The sequence below is a fragment of the Argopecten irradians genome, chromosome 2 (assembly GCF_041381155.1).
Source record: "Argopecten irradians isolate NY chromosome 2, Ai_NY, whole genome shotgun sequence".
NCBI lineage: Eukaryota > Metazoa > Mollusca > Bivalvia > Pectinida > Pectinidae > Argopecten > Argopecten irradians.
The window spans coordinates 62,603,987-62,618,520 of record NC_091135.1 but is presented as its reverse complement, the minus strand read 5'-3'; the positions used below and the strand labels follow the sequence as shown (position 1 = coordinate 62,618,520).

General features: G+C 34.1%; 1 protein-coding gene across 2 annotated transcripts in view; it reads left to right on the top strand.

Annotated features, from left to right (window-relative positions):
- Positions 1 to 14,534, top strand: part of LOC138316188 (engulfment and cell motility protein 1-like) — a 56,745-nt gene that overhangs the window by 38,476 nt on the left and 3,735 nt on the right. For both annotated transcript variants that reach the window (XM_069257752.1, XM_069257754.1), the window contains one exon: positions 4,883 to 5,026. In XM_069257752.1, the coding sequence (XP_069113853.1) occupies positions 4,883 to 5,026 (144 nt within the window). The remainder of the gene's footprint in view (positions 1 to 4,882; positions 5,027 to 14,534) is intronic.

Genomic DNA, 14,534 nt, shown 5'->3' with positions numbered 1-14,534 from the left:
TACACCTTGTCAAAACTAGCCCTAGTCCTAATCTGTACAAGTGATATACATTACAACCTTTTCAAAACTAGCCCTATGTCTAATCTGTACAAGTGATATACAGTACACCTTGTTAAGTCTATACTGTACATCGGTGATATACAGTACACCTTGTGTCAAAACAAGCCCCTAGTCTAATCTGTACAAGTGATATACAAGTACAGCTTGTCAAAACTAGCCTTTGTCTATCTGTACAAGTGATATACAGTACACCTTGTCAAATCAAGCCCTTGTCTAATCTGTACAAGTGATATACAATACAGTTGTCAAAACTAGCCCTTGTCTAATCTGTACAAGTGATATAATACAGTACACCTTGTCAAAACTAAGCCCTATGTCTAATCTGTACAAGTGATATACAGTAACAACTTGTCAAAAGAAGCCCTTGTCTAATCTGTACAAGTGATATACAGTACAACTTGTCAAAACTATATATGCCCTAACTAATCTGTACAAGTGATATACAGTACAACTTGTCAAAACTAGCCCTTGTCTAATCTGTACAAGTGATATACAGTACAACTTGTCAAAACTAGCCCTTGTCTAATCTGTACAAGTGATATACAGTACACCTTGTCAAAACTAGCCCTAACCTAATCTGTTACAAGTGATATACAGTACAACTTGTCAAAACTAGCCCTTGTCTAATCTGTACAAGTGATTACAGTACAACTTGTCAAAACTTGTAAGCCCAACTAGTCTAATATCTATACAAGTGATTTACAGTTCAACTAAATACAAGCCCTAGAACTTGTTTACAAAACTTGTCAAAAACCCCTTGTCTAATCTGTACAAGTGTTATATACAGTACACTTTGTCAAAACTAGCCCTTGTCCTAATCTGTACAAGTGATATACAGTACAACTTGTCAAAAGTGTCCCTTGTCTAATCTGTACAAGTGATATACAGTACAACTCAACAAAACAAGCCCTTGTTTAATCTGTACAAGTGATACATAGTACAACTTGTCAAAACTGTCCCTTGTCTAATCTGTACAAGTGATATACAGTACAACTTGTCCAAACTGTCCCTTGTCTAATCTGTACAAGTGATATACAGTACAACTTGTCCAAAAATAGCCCTTGTCTAATCTGTACAAGTGATATACAGTACAACTTGTCAAAACTAGCCCTTGTCTAATCTGTACAAGTGATATACAGTACAACTTGTCAAAACTAGCCCTAGTCTAATCTGTACAAGTGATATACAGTACAACTTGTCAAAACTAGCCCTTGTCTAATCTGTACAAGTGATATACAGTACAACTTGTCAAAACTAGCCCTAGTCTAATCTGTACAAGTGATATACAGTACAACTTGTCAAAACTAGCCCTTGTCTAATCTGTACATGTGATATACAGTACACCTTGTCAAAACAAGCCCTAACTAAATCTGTACAAGTGATATATAGTATTCAACTTGTCAAAACTAGCCCTTGTCTAATCTGTACAAGTGATATATACAGTTACATTTGTCAAGTGATATACTAGCCAAGCCTATTAATCTGTACAAGTGATATACAGTACAAACTTGTCAAAACAAGCCCTTGTCTAATCTGTACAAAGTGATATATACAGTACAACTTGTCAAAACTAGCCCTTGTCTAATCTGTACAAGTGATATACAGTACAACTTGTCAAAACTAGCCCTTGTCTAATCTGTACAAGTGATATACAGTACAACTTGTCAAAACTAGCCCTTGTCTAATCTGTACAAGTGATATACAGTACAACTTGTCAAAACTAGCCCTTGTCTAATCTGTACAAGTGATATACAGTACAACTTGTCAAAACTGTCCCTTGTCTAATCTGTACAAGTGATATACAGTACAACTTGTCAAAAACAAGTCCCTTGTCTAATCTGTACAAGTGATTATACAGTACAACTTGTCAAAACTAGCCCTAGTTGTCTAATCTGCAAGTGTACAAGTGATATTACAGTACAACTTGTCAAAACTGCCCTAGTATATCTGTACAAGTGTATACAGTACAACTTGTCACAACTAGCCCTTGTCTAATCTGTACAAGTGATATACAGTACAACTTGTCAAAAACATAGCCCTTGTCTAATCTGTACAAGTGATATACAGTACACCTTGTCAAAACTAGCCCTTGTCTAATCTGTACAAGTGATATACAGTACAACTTGTCAAAACTAGCCCTTGTCTTAATCTGTACAAGTGATATTACAATACAACTTGTCAAAACTGCCCGTGTCCTAATCTGTACAAGTGATATACAGTACAACTTGTCAAAACTAGCCCTTGTGTCTAATCTGTACAAGTGATATAACAGTACAACTTGTCAAAACAAGCCCTTGTCTAATCTGTACAAGTTGATATACATAGTACAAACTTGTCAAAACTAGCCCTTGTCTAATCTGTACAAGTGATATACAGTACAACTTGTCAAAACTGTCCCTTGTCTAATCTGTACAAGTGATATACAGTACAACTTGTCAAAACTAGCCCTTGTCTAATCTTGTACAAGTGATATACAGTAATTTAACACTTGTCAAAACTGTCCCTTGTCTAATCTGTACAAGTGATATACATGTACAACTTGTCAAAATAGCCCTTGTCTAATCTGTACATGTGATATATAGTACAGTACACACTTGTCAAAACAAGCCCTAACTAATCTGTACAAGTGATATACAGTACAACTTGTCAAAACTAGCCCTTGTCTAATCTGTACAAGTGATATACAGTACAACTTGTCAAACTAGCCCTTGTCTAATCTGTACAAGTGATATACAGTACAACTTGTCAAAACTAGCCACACTTGTAGCCCTAGTCTAATCTGTACAAGTGATATACAGTACAACTTGTCAAAACTAGCCCTTGTCTAATCTGTACAAGTGATATACAGTACAACCTTGTCAAAACTAGCCCTTGTCTAATCTGTACAAGTGATATACAGTACAACTTGTCAAAAAGTAGTCCCTTGTCTAATCTGTACAAGTGATATACAGTACACTTGTCAAAACAAGCCATTGTCTAATCTGTACAAGTGATATATAGTACAACTTGTCAAAACTAGCCCTTGTCTAATCTGTACAAGTGATATACAGTACAACTTGTCAAAACTAGCCCTTGTCTAATCTGTACAAGTGATATACAGTACCAACTTGTCAAAACTAGCCCTTGTCTAATCTGTACAAGTTGATATACAGTACAACTTGTCAAAACTGTGCCCTTGTCTAATCTGTACAAGTGATATACAGTACACCTTGTCCAAACTAGCCCTTGTCTAATCTGTACAAGTGATATACAGTACAACTTGTCAAAACTAGCCCTTGTCTAATCTGTACAAGTGATATACAGTACAACTTGTCAAAACAAGCCCTTGTCTAATCTGTACAAGTGATATACAGTACAACTTGTCAAAACTAGCCCTTGTCTAATCTGTACAAGTGATATACAGTACAACTTGTCAAAACTAGCCCTTGTCTAATCTGTACAAGTGATATACAGTACACCTTGTCAAAACTAGCCCTTGTCTAATCTGTACAAGTGATATACAGTACAACTTGTCAAAACAAGCCCTTGTCTAATCTGTACAAGTGATATACAGTACAACTTGTCAAAACTAGCCCTTGTCTAATCTGTACAAGTGATATACAGTACAACTTGTCAAACTAGCCCTATTCTAATCTATACAAGTGATATACAGTACAACTTGTCAAAACAAGCCCTTGTCTAATCTGTACAAATGTTATACAGTACAACTTGTCAAAACAAGCCCTTGTCTAATCTGTACAAGTGATATATACAGTACAACTTGTCAAAACTAGCCCTTGTCTAATCTGTACATGTGATATACAGTACACCTTGTCCAAAACTAAGCCTAACCAGATAGACAAGGGCTATTTTTGTCTAATCTGTAAAAGTGATATACAGTACAACTTGTCAAAACTAGCCCTTGTCTAATCTGTACAAGTGATATACAGTACACCTTGTCAAAACTACTAGCCCTTGTCTAATCTGTACAAGTGATATACAGTACAACTTGTCAAAACTAGCCCTTGTCTAATCTGTACAAGTGATATACAGTACAACTTGTCCAAACTGTCCCTTGTCTAATCTGTACAAGTGATATACAGTACAACTTGTCCAAACTGTCCCTTGTCTAATCTGTACAAGTGATATACAGTACAACTTGTCAAAACTGTCCCTTGTCTAATCTGTACAAGTGATATACAGTACAACTTGTCAAAACTAGCCCTTGTCTAATCTGTACAAGTGATATACAGTACAACTTGTCAAAACTAGCCCTTGTCTAATCTGTACAAGTGATATACAGTACAAACTTGTCCAAAACTGTCCCTTGGTCTAATCTGTACAAGTGATATACAGTACAACTGTCCAAACTCCCTTGTCTAATCTGTACAAATGTTATACAGTACAACTTGTCCAAACTGTCCCTTGTCTAATCAGTACAAGTGATATACAGTACAACTTGTCAAAACTCAGTCTGTTGTCTTATCCAGATTCCCTTGTCTAGTCCGGGCATAATTCTTTTGACATTTTTCCTTCTAAATTTGTAATAATTTAACTTGTATAATCCAAAAAACCTGCCTTCTGCACACCAAATATGTTGGTCTCGCTGACATGTGATTTAGACATCAAGTCACTCAGTACTCTATTATGTAACCTTTTCTGCTACTGCAACATTTGCTTACACATTAAAATTATGGTCACCATCTTAGCGCTAAGTAAAAAACTTGTTTTGATAAAATTGAAATTTGGTGTTTGCAATTCCGTAAATCCAGCCCATTACAGACAGTGATCATCAATGTAGCATTCCTTTGTCAGTAAAGATGGTCATTTTTTTTCTTTACAGACAATAGCCACCAATTTAGCGTTTGCTATTCAGCCTTCCTCTACTACCACTGACTCACCAGAAAATTCCTTCTGTTTCGTAGCTAAAGACGAATGCGAGTTTGATATGTGGATGGATGGCCTCAGCATCCTAAAGTCAGCAGAGGTAAACTTTCATCTCTTATCAGAGTCTCGTTATTCTACAAAACTGGAAGAGAGAGAGAGAGAGATGGAATGGGGAGGATGGGATGGGAGTGTGTTTATTGGCGCCTTATTATGTCTTATAATTTGTTGGGCCTATCTGTTACGTACATAACCCTATTTCAATATTTGTAATTAGCATACTGTTACGTACATAACCCTATTAAACAATATATTGTAAATATCTTATGCACAAATATGACTGTGCATTATAACAAATAAAGCTTGCATGAACACTAAATGTCATGACTGTACTGTTATCATATCATCTCTATCCTGTATGTTATCCTATCATCTCTATGTACACTAAATGTCATGACTGTACTGTTATCATATCATCTCTATGTACACTAAATGTCATGACTGTACTGTGATCATATCATCTCTATGTACACTAAATGTCATGACTGTACTGTTATCATATCATCTCTATGTACACTAAATGTCATGACTGTACTGTTATCCTATCATCTCTATGTACACTAAATGTCATGGTACTGTACTGTTATCTATCATCTCTATGTACACAAATGTCATGACTGTACTGTATCATATCATCTCTATGTACACTAAATGTCATGACTGTACTGTTATCCATCATCTCTATGTACACTAAATGTCATGACTGTACTGTTATCATATCATCTCTATGTACACTAAATGTCATGACTGTACTGTTATCCTATCATCTCTATGTACACTAAATGTCATGACTGTACTGTTATCCTATCATCTCTATGTACACTAAATGTCATGACTGTACTGTTATCATATCATCTCTATGTACACTAAATGTCATGACTGTACTGTTATCCTATCATCTCTATGTACACTAAATGTCATGACTGTACTGTTATCCTATCATCTCTATGTACACTAAATGTCATGACTGTACTGTTATCCTATCATCTCTATGTACACTAAATGTCATGACTGTACTGTGATCCTATCATCTCTATGTACACTAAATGTCATGACTGTACTGTTATCCTATCATCTCTATGTACACTAAATGTCATGACTGTACTGTGATCCTATCATCTCTATGTACACTAAATGTCATGACTGTACTGTGATCATATCATCTCTATGTACACAAAATGTCATGACTGTACTGTTATCATATCATCTCTATGTACACTAAATGTCATGACTGTACTGTTATCCTATCATCTCTATGTACACTAAATGTCATGACTGTACTGTTATCATATCATCTCTATGTACACAAAATGTCATGACTGTACTGTTATCATATCATCTCTATGTACACTAAATGTCATGACTGTACTGTTATCATATCATCTCTATGTACACTAAATGTCATGACTGTACTGTTATCCTATCATCTCTATGTACACTAAATGTCATGACTGTACTGTTATCCTATCATCTCTATGTACACTAAATGTCATGACTGTACTGTTATCCTATCATCTCTATGTACACTAAATGTCATGACTGTACTGTTTTCACTATCATCTCTATGTACACTAAATGTCATGACTGTACTGTTATCCTATCATCTCTATGTACACTAAATGTCATGACTGTACTGTTATCACATCATCTCTATGTACACAAAATGTCATGACTGTACTGTTATCCTATCATCTCTATGTACACTAAATGTCATGACTGTACTGTGATCCTATCATCTCTATGTACACAAAATGTCATGACTGTACTGTTATCCTATCATCTCTATGTACACTAAATGTCATGACTGTACTGTTATCCTATCATCTCTATGTACACAAAATGTCATGACTGTACTGTTATCATATCATCTCTATGTACACTAAATGTCATGACTGTACTGTTATCACATCATCTCTATGTACACTAAATGTCATGACTGTACTGTTATCATATCATCTCTATGTACACTAAATGTCATGACTGTACTGTTATCCTATCATCTCTATGTACACTAAATGTCATGACTGTACTGTTATCCTATCATCTCTATGTACACAAAATGTCATGACTGTACTGTTACATATCATCTCTATGTACACAAATGTCATGACTGTACTGTTATCATATCATCTCTATGTACACTAAATGTCATGACTGTACTGTTATCATATCATCTCTATGTACACTAAATGTCATGACTGTACTGTTATCATATCATCTCTATGTACACTAAATGTCATGACTGTACTGTTATCATATCATCTCTATGTACACTAAATGTCATGACTGTACTGTTATCATATCATCTCTATGTACACAAAAATGTCATGACTGTACTGTTATCATATCATCTCTATGTACACAAAATGTCATGACTGTACTGTTATCCTATCATCTCTATGTACACAAAATGTCATGACTGTACTGTTATCATATCATCTCTATGTACACAAAATGTCATGACTGTACTGTTATCATATCATCTCTATGTACACAAAATGTCATGACTGTACTGTTATCACATCATCTCTATGTACACTAAATGTCATGACTGTACTGTTATCATATCATCTCTATGTACACTAAATGTCATGACTGTACTGTTATCATATCATCTCTATGTACACTAAATGTCATGACTGTACTGTTATCCTATCATCTCTATGTACACTAAATGTCATGACTGTACTGTTATCATATCATCTCTATGTACACTAAATGTCATGACTGTACTGTTATCCTATCATCTCTATGTACACAAAATGTCATGACTGTACTGTTATCCTATCATCTCTATGTACACTAAATGTCATGACTGTACTGTTATCCTATCATCTCTATGTACACTAAATGTCATGACTGTACTGTTATCCTATCATCTCTATGTACACTAAATGTCATGACTGTACTGTTATCATATCATCTCTATGTACACTAAATGTCATGACTGTACTGTTATCCTATCATCTCTATGTACACTAAATGTCATGACTGTACTGTTATCATATCATCTCTATGTACACTAAATGTCATGACTGTACTGTTATCCTATCATCTCTATGTACACTAAATGTCATGACTGTACTGTTATCCTATCATCTCTATGTACACTAAATGTCATGACTGTACTGTGATCCTATCATCTCTATGTACACTAAATGTCATGACTGTACTGTTATCCTATCATCTCTATGTACACTAAATGTCATGACTGTACTGTTATCATATCATCTCTATGTACACAAAATGTCATGACTGTACTGTTATCATATCATCTCTATGTACACTAAATGTCATGACTGTACTGTTATCATATCATCTCTATGTACACTAAATGTCATGACTGTACTGTGATCCTATCATCTCTATGTACACTAAATGTCATGACTGTACTGTTATCATATCATCTCTATGTACACTAAATGTCATGACTGTACTGTTATCATATCATCTCTATGTACACAAAATGTCATGACTGTACTGTTATCATCATCATCTCTATGTACACTAAATGTCATGACTGTACTGTTATCATATCATCTCTATGTACACTAAATGTCATGACTGTACTGTTATCATATCATCTCTATGTACACTAAATGTCATGACTGTACTGTGATCCTATCATCTCTATGTACACTAAATGTCATGACTGTACTGTTATCATATCATCTCTATGTACACTAAATGTCATGACTGTACTGTTATCATATCATCTCTATGTACACTAAATGTCATGACTGTACTGTGATCCTATCATCTCTATGTACACTAAATGTCATGACTGTACTGTTATCCTATCATCTCTATGTACACTAAATGTCATGACTGTACTGTTATCATATCATCTCTATGTACACTAAATGTCATGACTGTACTGTGATCCTATCATCTCTATGTACACTAAATGTCATGACTGTACTGTGATCCTGTATCTTCCTATCATCTCTATGTACACTAAATGTCATGACTGTACTGTTATCCTATCATCTCTATGTACACTAAATGTCATGACTGTACTGTTATCCTATCATCTCTATGTACACTAAATGTCATGACTGTACTGTTATCATATCATCTCTATGTACACTAAATGTCATGACTGTACTGTTATCCTATCATCTCTATGTACACTAAATGTCATGACTGTACTGTTATCATATCATCTCTATGTACACTAAATGTCATGTCATGACTGTACTGTTATCCTATCATCTCTATGTACACTAAATGTCATGACTGTACTGTTATCATATCATCTCTATGTACACTAAATGTCATGACTGTACTGTTATCATATCATCTCTATGTACACTAAATGTCATGACTGTACTGTTATCCTATCATCTCTATGTACACTAAATGTCATGACTGTACTGTTATCATATCATCTCTATGTACACTAAATGTCATGACTGTACTGTTATCCTATCATCTCTATGTACACTAAATGTCATGACTGTACTGTTATCATATCATCTCTATGTACACTAAATGTCATGACTGTACTGTTATCCTATCATCTCTTATGTACACTAAATGTCATGACTGTACTGTTATCATATCATCTCTATGTACACTAAATGTCATGACTGTACTGTTATCATATCATCTCTATGTACACTAAATGTCATGACTGTACTGTTATCCTATCATCTCTATGTACACAAAATGTCATGACTGTACTGTTTGTTATCATATCATCTCTATGTACACTAAATGTCATGACTGTACTGTTATCCTATCATCTCTATGTACACTAAATGTCATGACTGTACTGTTATCCTATCATCTCTATGTACACTAAATGTCATGACTGTACTGTTATCATATCATCTCTATGTACACTAAATGTCATGACTGTACTGTTATCATATCATCTCTATGTACACTAAATGTCATGACTGTACTGTTATCACATATCATCTCTATGTACACTAAATGTCATGACTGTACTGTTATCATATCATCTCTATGTACACTAAATGTCATGACTGTACTGTTATCATATCATCTCTATGTACACTAAATGTCATGACTGTACTGTTATCATATCATCTCTATGTACACAAAATGTCATGACTGTACTGTTATCCTATCATCTCTATGTACACTAAATGTCATGACTGTACTGTTATCCTATCATCTCTATGTACACTAAATGTCATGACTGTACTGTTATCCTATCATCTCTATGTACACTAAATGTCATGACTGTACTGTTATCCTATCATCTCTATGTACACTAAATGTCATGACTGTACTGTTATCATATCATCTCTATGTACACTAAATGTCATGACTGTACTGTTATCATATCATCTCTATGTACACAAAATGTCATGACTGTACTGTTATCATATCATCTCTATGTACACTAAATGTCATGACTGTACTGTTATCATATCATCTCTATGTACACTAAATGTCATGACTGTACTGTTATCACATCATCTCTATGTACACTAAATGTCATGACTGTACTGTTATCACATCATCTCTATGTACACTAAATGTCATGACTGTACTGTTATCATATCATCTCTATGTACACTAAATGTCATGACTGTACTGTTATCATATCATCTCTATGTACACTAAATGTCATGACTGTACTGTTATCATATCATCTCTATGTACACTAAATGTCATGACTGTACTGTTATCATATCATCTCTATGTACACTAAATGTCATGACTGTACTGTTATCCTATCATCTCTATGTACACTAAATGTCATGACTGTACTGTTATCATATCATCTCTATGTACACTAAATGTCATGACTGTACTGTTATCATATCATCTCTATGTACACTAAATGTCATGACTGTACTGTTATCCTATCATCTCTATGTACACAAATGTCATGACTGTACTGTTATCATCTCTCTATGTACACTGTCATGACTGTACTGTTATCTATCATCTCTATGTACACTAAATGTCATGACTGTACTGTGATCCTATCATCTCTATGTACACTAAATGTCATGACTGTACTGTTATCATATCATCTCTATGTACACTAAATGTCATGACTGTACTGTTATCATATCATCTCTATGTACACAAAATGTCATGACTGTACTGTTATCATATCATCTCTATGTACACTAAATGTCATGACTGTACTGTTATCATATCATCTCTATGTACACTAAATGTCATGACTGTACTGTTATCATCATATCATCTCTATGTACACTAAATGTCATGACTGTACTGTTATCCTATCATCTCTATGTACACTAAATGTCATGACTGTACTGTTATCATATCATCTCTATGTACACTAAATGTCATGACTGTACTGTTATCCTATCATCTCTATGTACACAAAATGTCATGACTGTACTGTTATCCTATCATCTCTATGTACACTAAATGTCATGACTGTACTGTTATCATATCATCTCTATGTACACTAAATGTCATGACTGTACTGTTATCCTATCATCTCTATGTACACTAAATGTCATGACTGTACTGTTATCATATCATCTCTATGTACACTAAATGTCATGACTGTACTGTTATCCTATCATCTCTATGTACACTAAATGTCATGACTGTACTGTTATCCTATCATCTCTATGTACACAAAATGTCATGACTGTACTGTTATCCTATCATCTCTATGTACACTAAATGTCATGACTGTACTGTTATCATATCATCTCTATGTACACTAAATGTCATGACTGTACTGTTATCATATCATCTCTATGTACACTAAATGTCATGACTGTACTGTTATCATATCATCTCTATGTACACTAAATGTCATGACTGTACTGTTATCATATCATCTCTATGTACACTAAATGTCATGACTGTACTGTTATCCTATCATCTCTATGTACACTAAATGTCATGACTGTACTGTTATCATATCATCTCTATGTACACTAAATGTCATGACTGTACTGTTATCATATCATCTCTATGTACACTAAATGTCATGACTGTACTGTTATCCTATCATCTCTATGTACACTAAATGTCATGACTGTACTGTTATCCTATCATCTCTATGTACACTAAATGTCATGACTGTACTGTTATCATATCATCTCTATGTACACTAAATGTCATGACTGTACTGTTATCCTATCATCTCTATGTACACTAAATGTCATGACTGTACTGTTATCAATATCATCTCTATGTACACAAAATGTCATGACTGTACTGTTATCACTATCATCTCTATGTACACTAAATGTCATGACTGTACTGTTATCATATCATCTCTATGTACACTAAAATGTCATGACTGTACTGTTATCCTATCATCTCTATGTACACTAAATGTCATGACTGTACTGTTATCATATCATCTCTATGTACACTAAATGTCATGACTGTACTGTTATCATATATCTCTATGTACACTAATGTCATGACTGTACTGTTATCTATCATCTCTATGTACACTAAATGTCATGACTGTACTGTTATCATCATCTCTATGTACACTAAATGTCATGACTGTACTGTTATCCTATCATCTCTATGTACACAAATGTCATGACTGTACTGTTATCCTATCATCTCTATGTACACTAAATGTCATGACTGTACTGTTACATATTCTGCTGTCTATCATATCATCTCTATGTACACTAAATGTCATGACTGTACTGTTATCATATCATCTCTATGTACACTAAAATGTCATGACTGTACTGTGATCCTATCATCTCTATGTACACTAAATGTCATGACTGTACTGTTATCCTATCATCTCTATGTACACTAAATGTCATGACTGTACTGTTATCATATCATCTCTATGTACACTAAATGTCATGACTGTACTGTTATCCTATCATCTCTATGTACACTAAATGTCATGACTGTACTGTTATCATATCATCTCTATGTACACTAAATGTCATGACTGTACTGTTATCATATCATCTCTATGTACACTAAATGTCATGACTGTACTGTTATCATATCATCTCTATGTACACTAAATGTCATGACTGTACTGTTATCATATCATCTCTATGTACACTAAATGTCATGACTGTACTGTTATCCTATCATCTCTATGTACACTAAATGTCATGACTGTACTGTTATCCTATCATCTCTATGTACACAAAATGTCATGACTGTACTGTTATCCTATCATCTCTATGTACACAAAATGTCATGACTGTACTGTTATCCTATCATCTCTATGTACACTAAATGTCATGACTGTACTGTTATCACATCATCTCTATGTACACTAAATGTCATGACTGTACTGTTATCATATCATCTCTATGTACACTAAATGTCATGACTGTACTGTTATCATATCATCTCTATGTACACTAAATGTCATGACTGTACTGTTATCATATCATCTCTATGTACACTAAATGTCATGACTGTACTGTTATCACATCATCTCTATGTACACTAAATGTCATGACTGTACTGTTATCATATCATCTCTATGTACACTAAATGTCATGACTGTACTGTTATCATATCATCTCTATGTACACTAAATGTCATGACTGTACTGTTATCATATCATCTCTATGTACACTAAATGTCATGACTGTACTGTTATCATATCATCTCTATGTACACTAAATGTCATGACTGTACTGTGATCTATCATCTCTATGTACACTAAATGTCATGACTGTACTGTGATCCTATCATCTCTATGTACACTAAATGTCATGACTGTACTGTGATCCTATCATCTCTATGTACACTAAATGTCATGACTGTACTGTGATCATATCATCTCTATGTACACTAAATGTCATGACTGTACTGTTATCTATCATCTCTATGTAACAAAATGTCATGACTGTACTGTTATCATATCATCTCTATGTACACTAAATGTCATGACTGTACTGTTATCATATCATCTCTATGTACACTAAATGTCATGACTGTACTGTTATCATATCATCTCTATGTACACTAAATGTCATGACTGTACTGTTATCATATCATCTCTATGTACACAAAATGTCATGACTGTACTGTTATCATATCATCTCTATGTACACAAAATGTCATGACTGTACTGTTATCATATCATCTCTATGTACACTAAATGTCATGACTGTACTGTTATCATATCATCTCTATGTACACAAAATGTCATGACTGTACTGTTATCATATCATCTCTATGTACACTAAATGTCATGACTGTACTGTTATCATATCATCTCTATGTACACTAAATGTCATGACTGTACTGTTATCCTATCATCTCTATGTACACTAAATGTCATGACTGTACTGTTATCCTATCATCTCTATGTACACTAAATGTCATGACTGTACTGTTATCATATCATCTCTATGTACACTAAATGTCATGACTGTACTGTTATCCTATCATCTCTATGTACACTAAATGTCATGACTGTACTGTTATCCTATCATCTCTATGTACACTAAATGTCATGACTGTACTGTGATCCTATCATCTCTATGTACACTAAATGTCATGACTGTACTGTTATCCTATCATCTCTATGTACACTAAATGTCATGACTGTACTGTGATCCTATCAT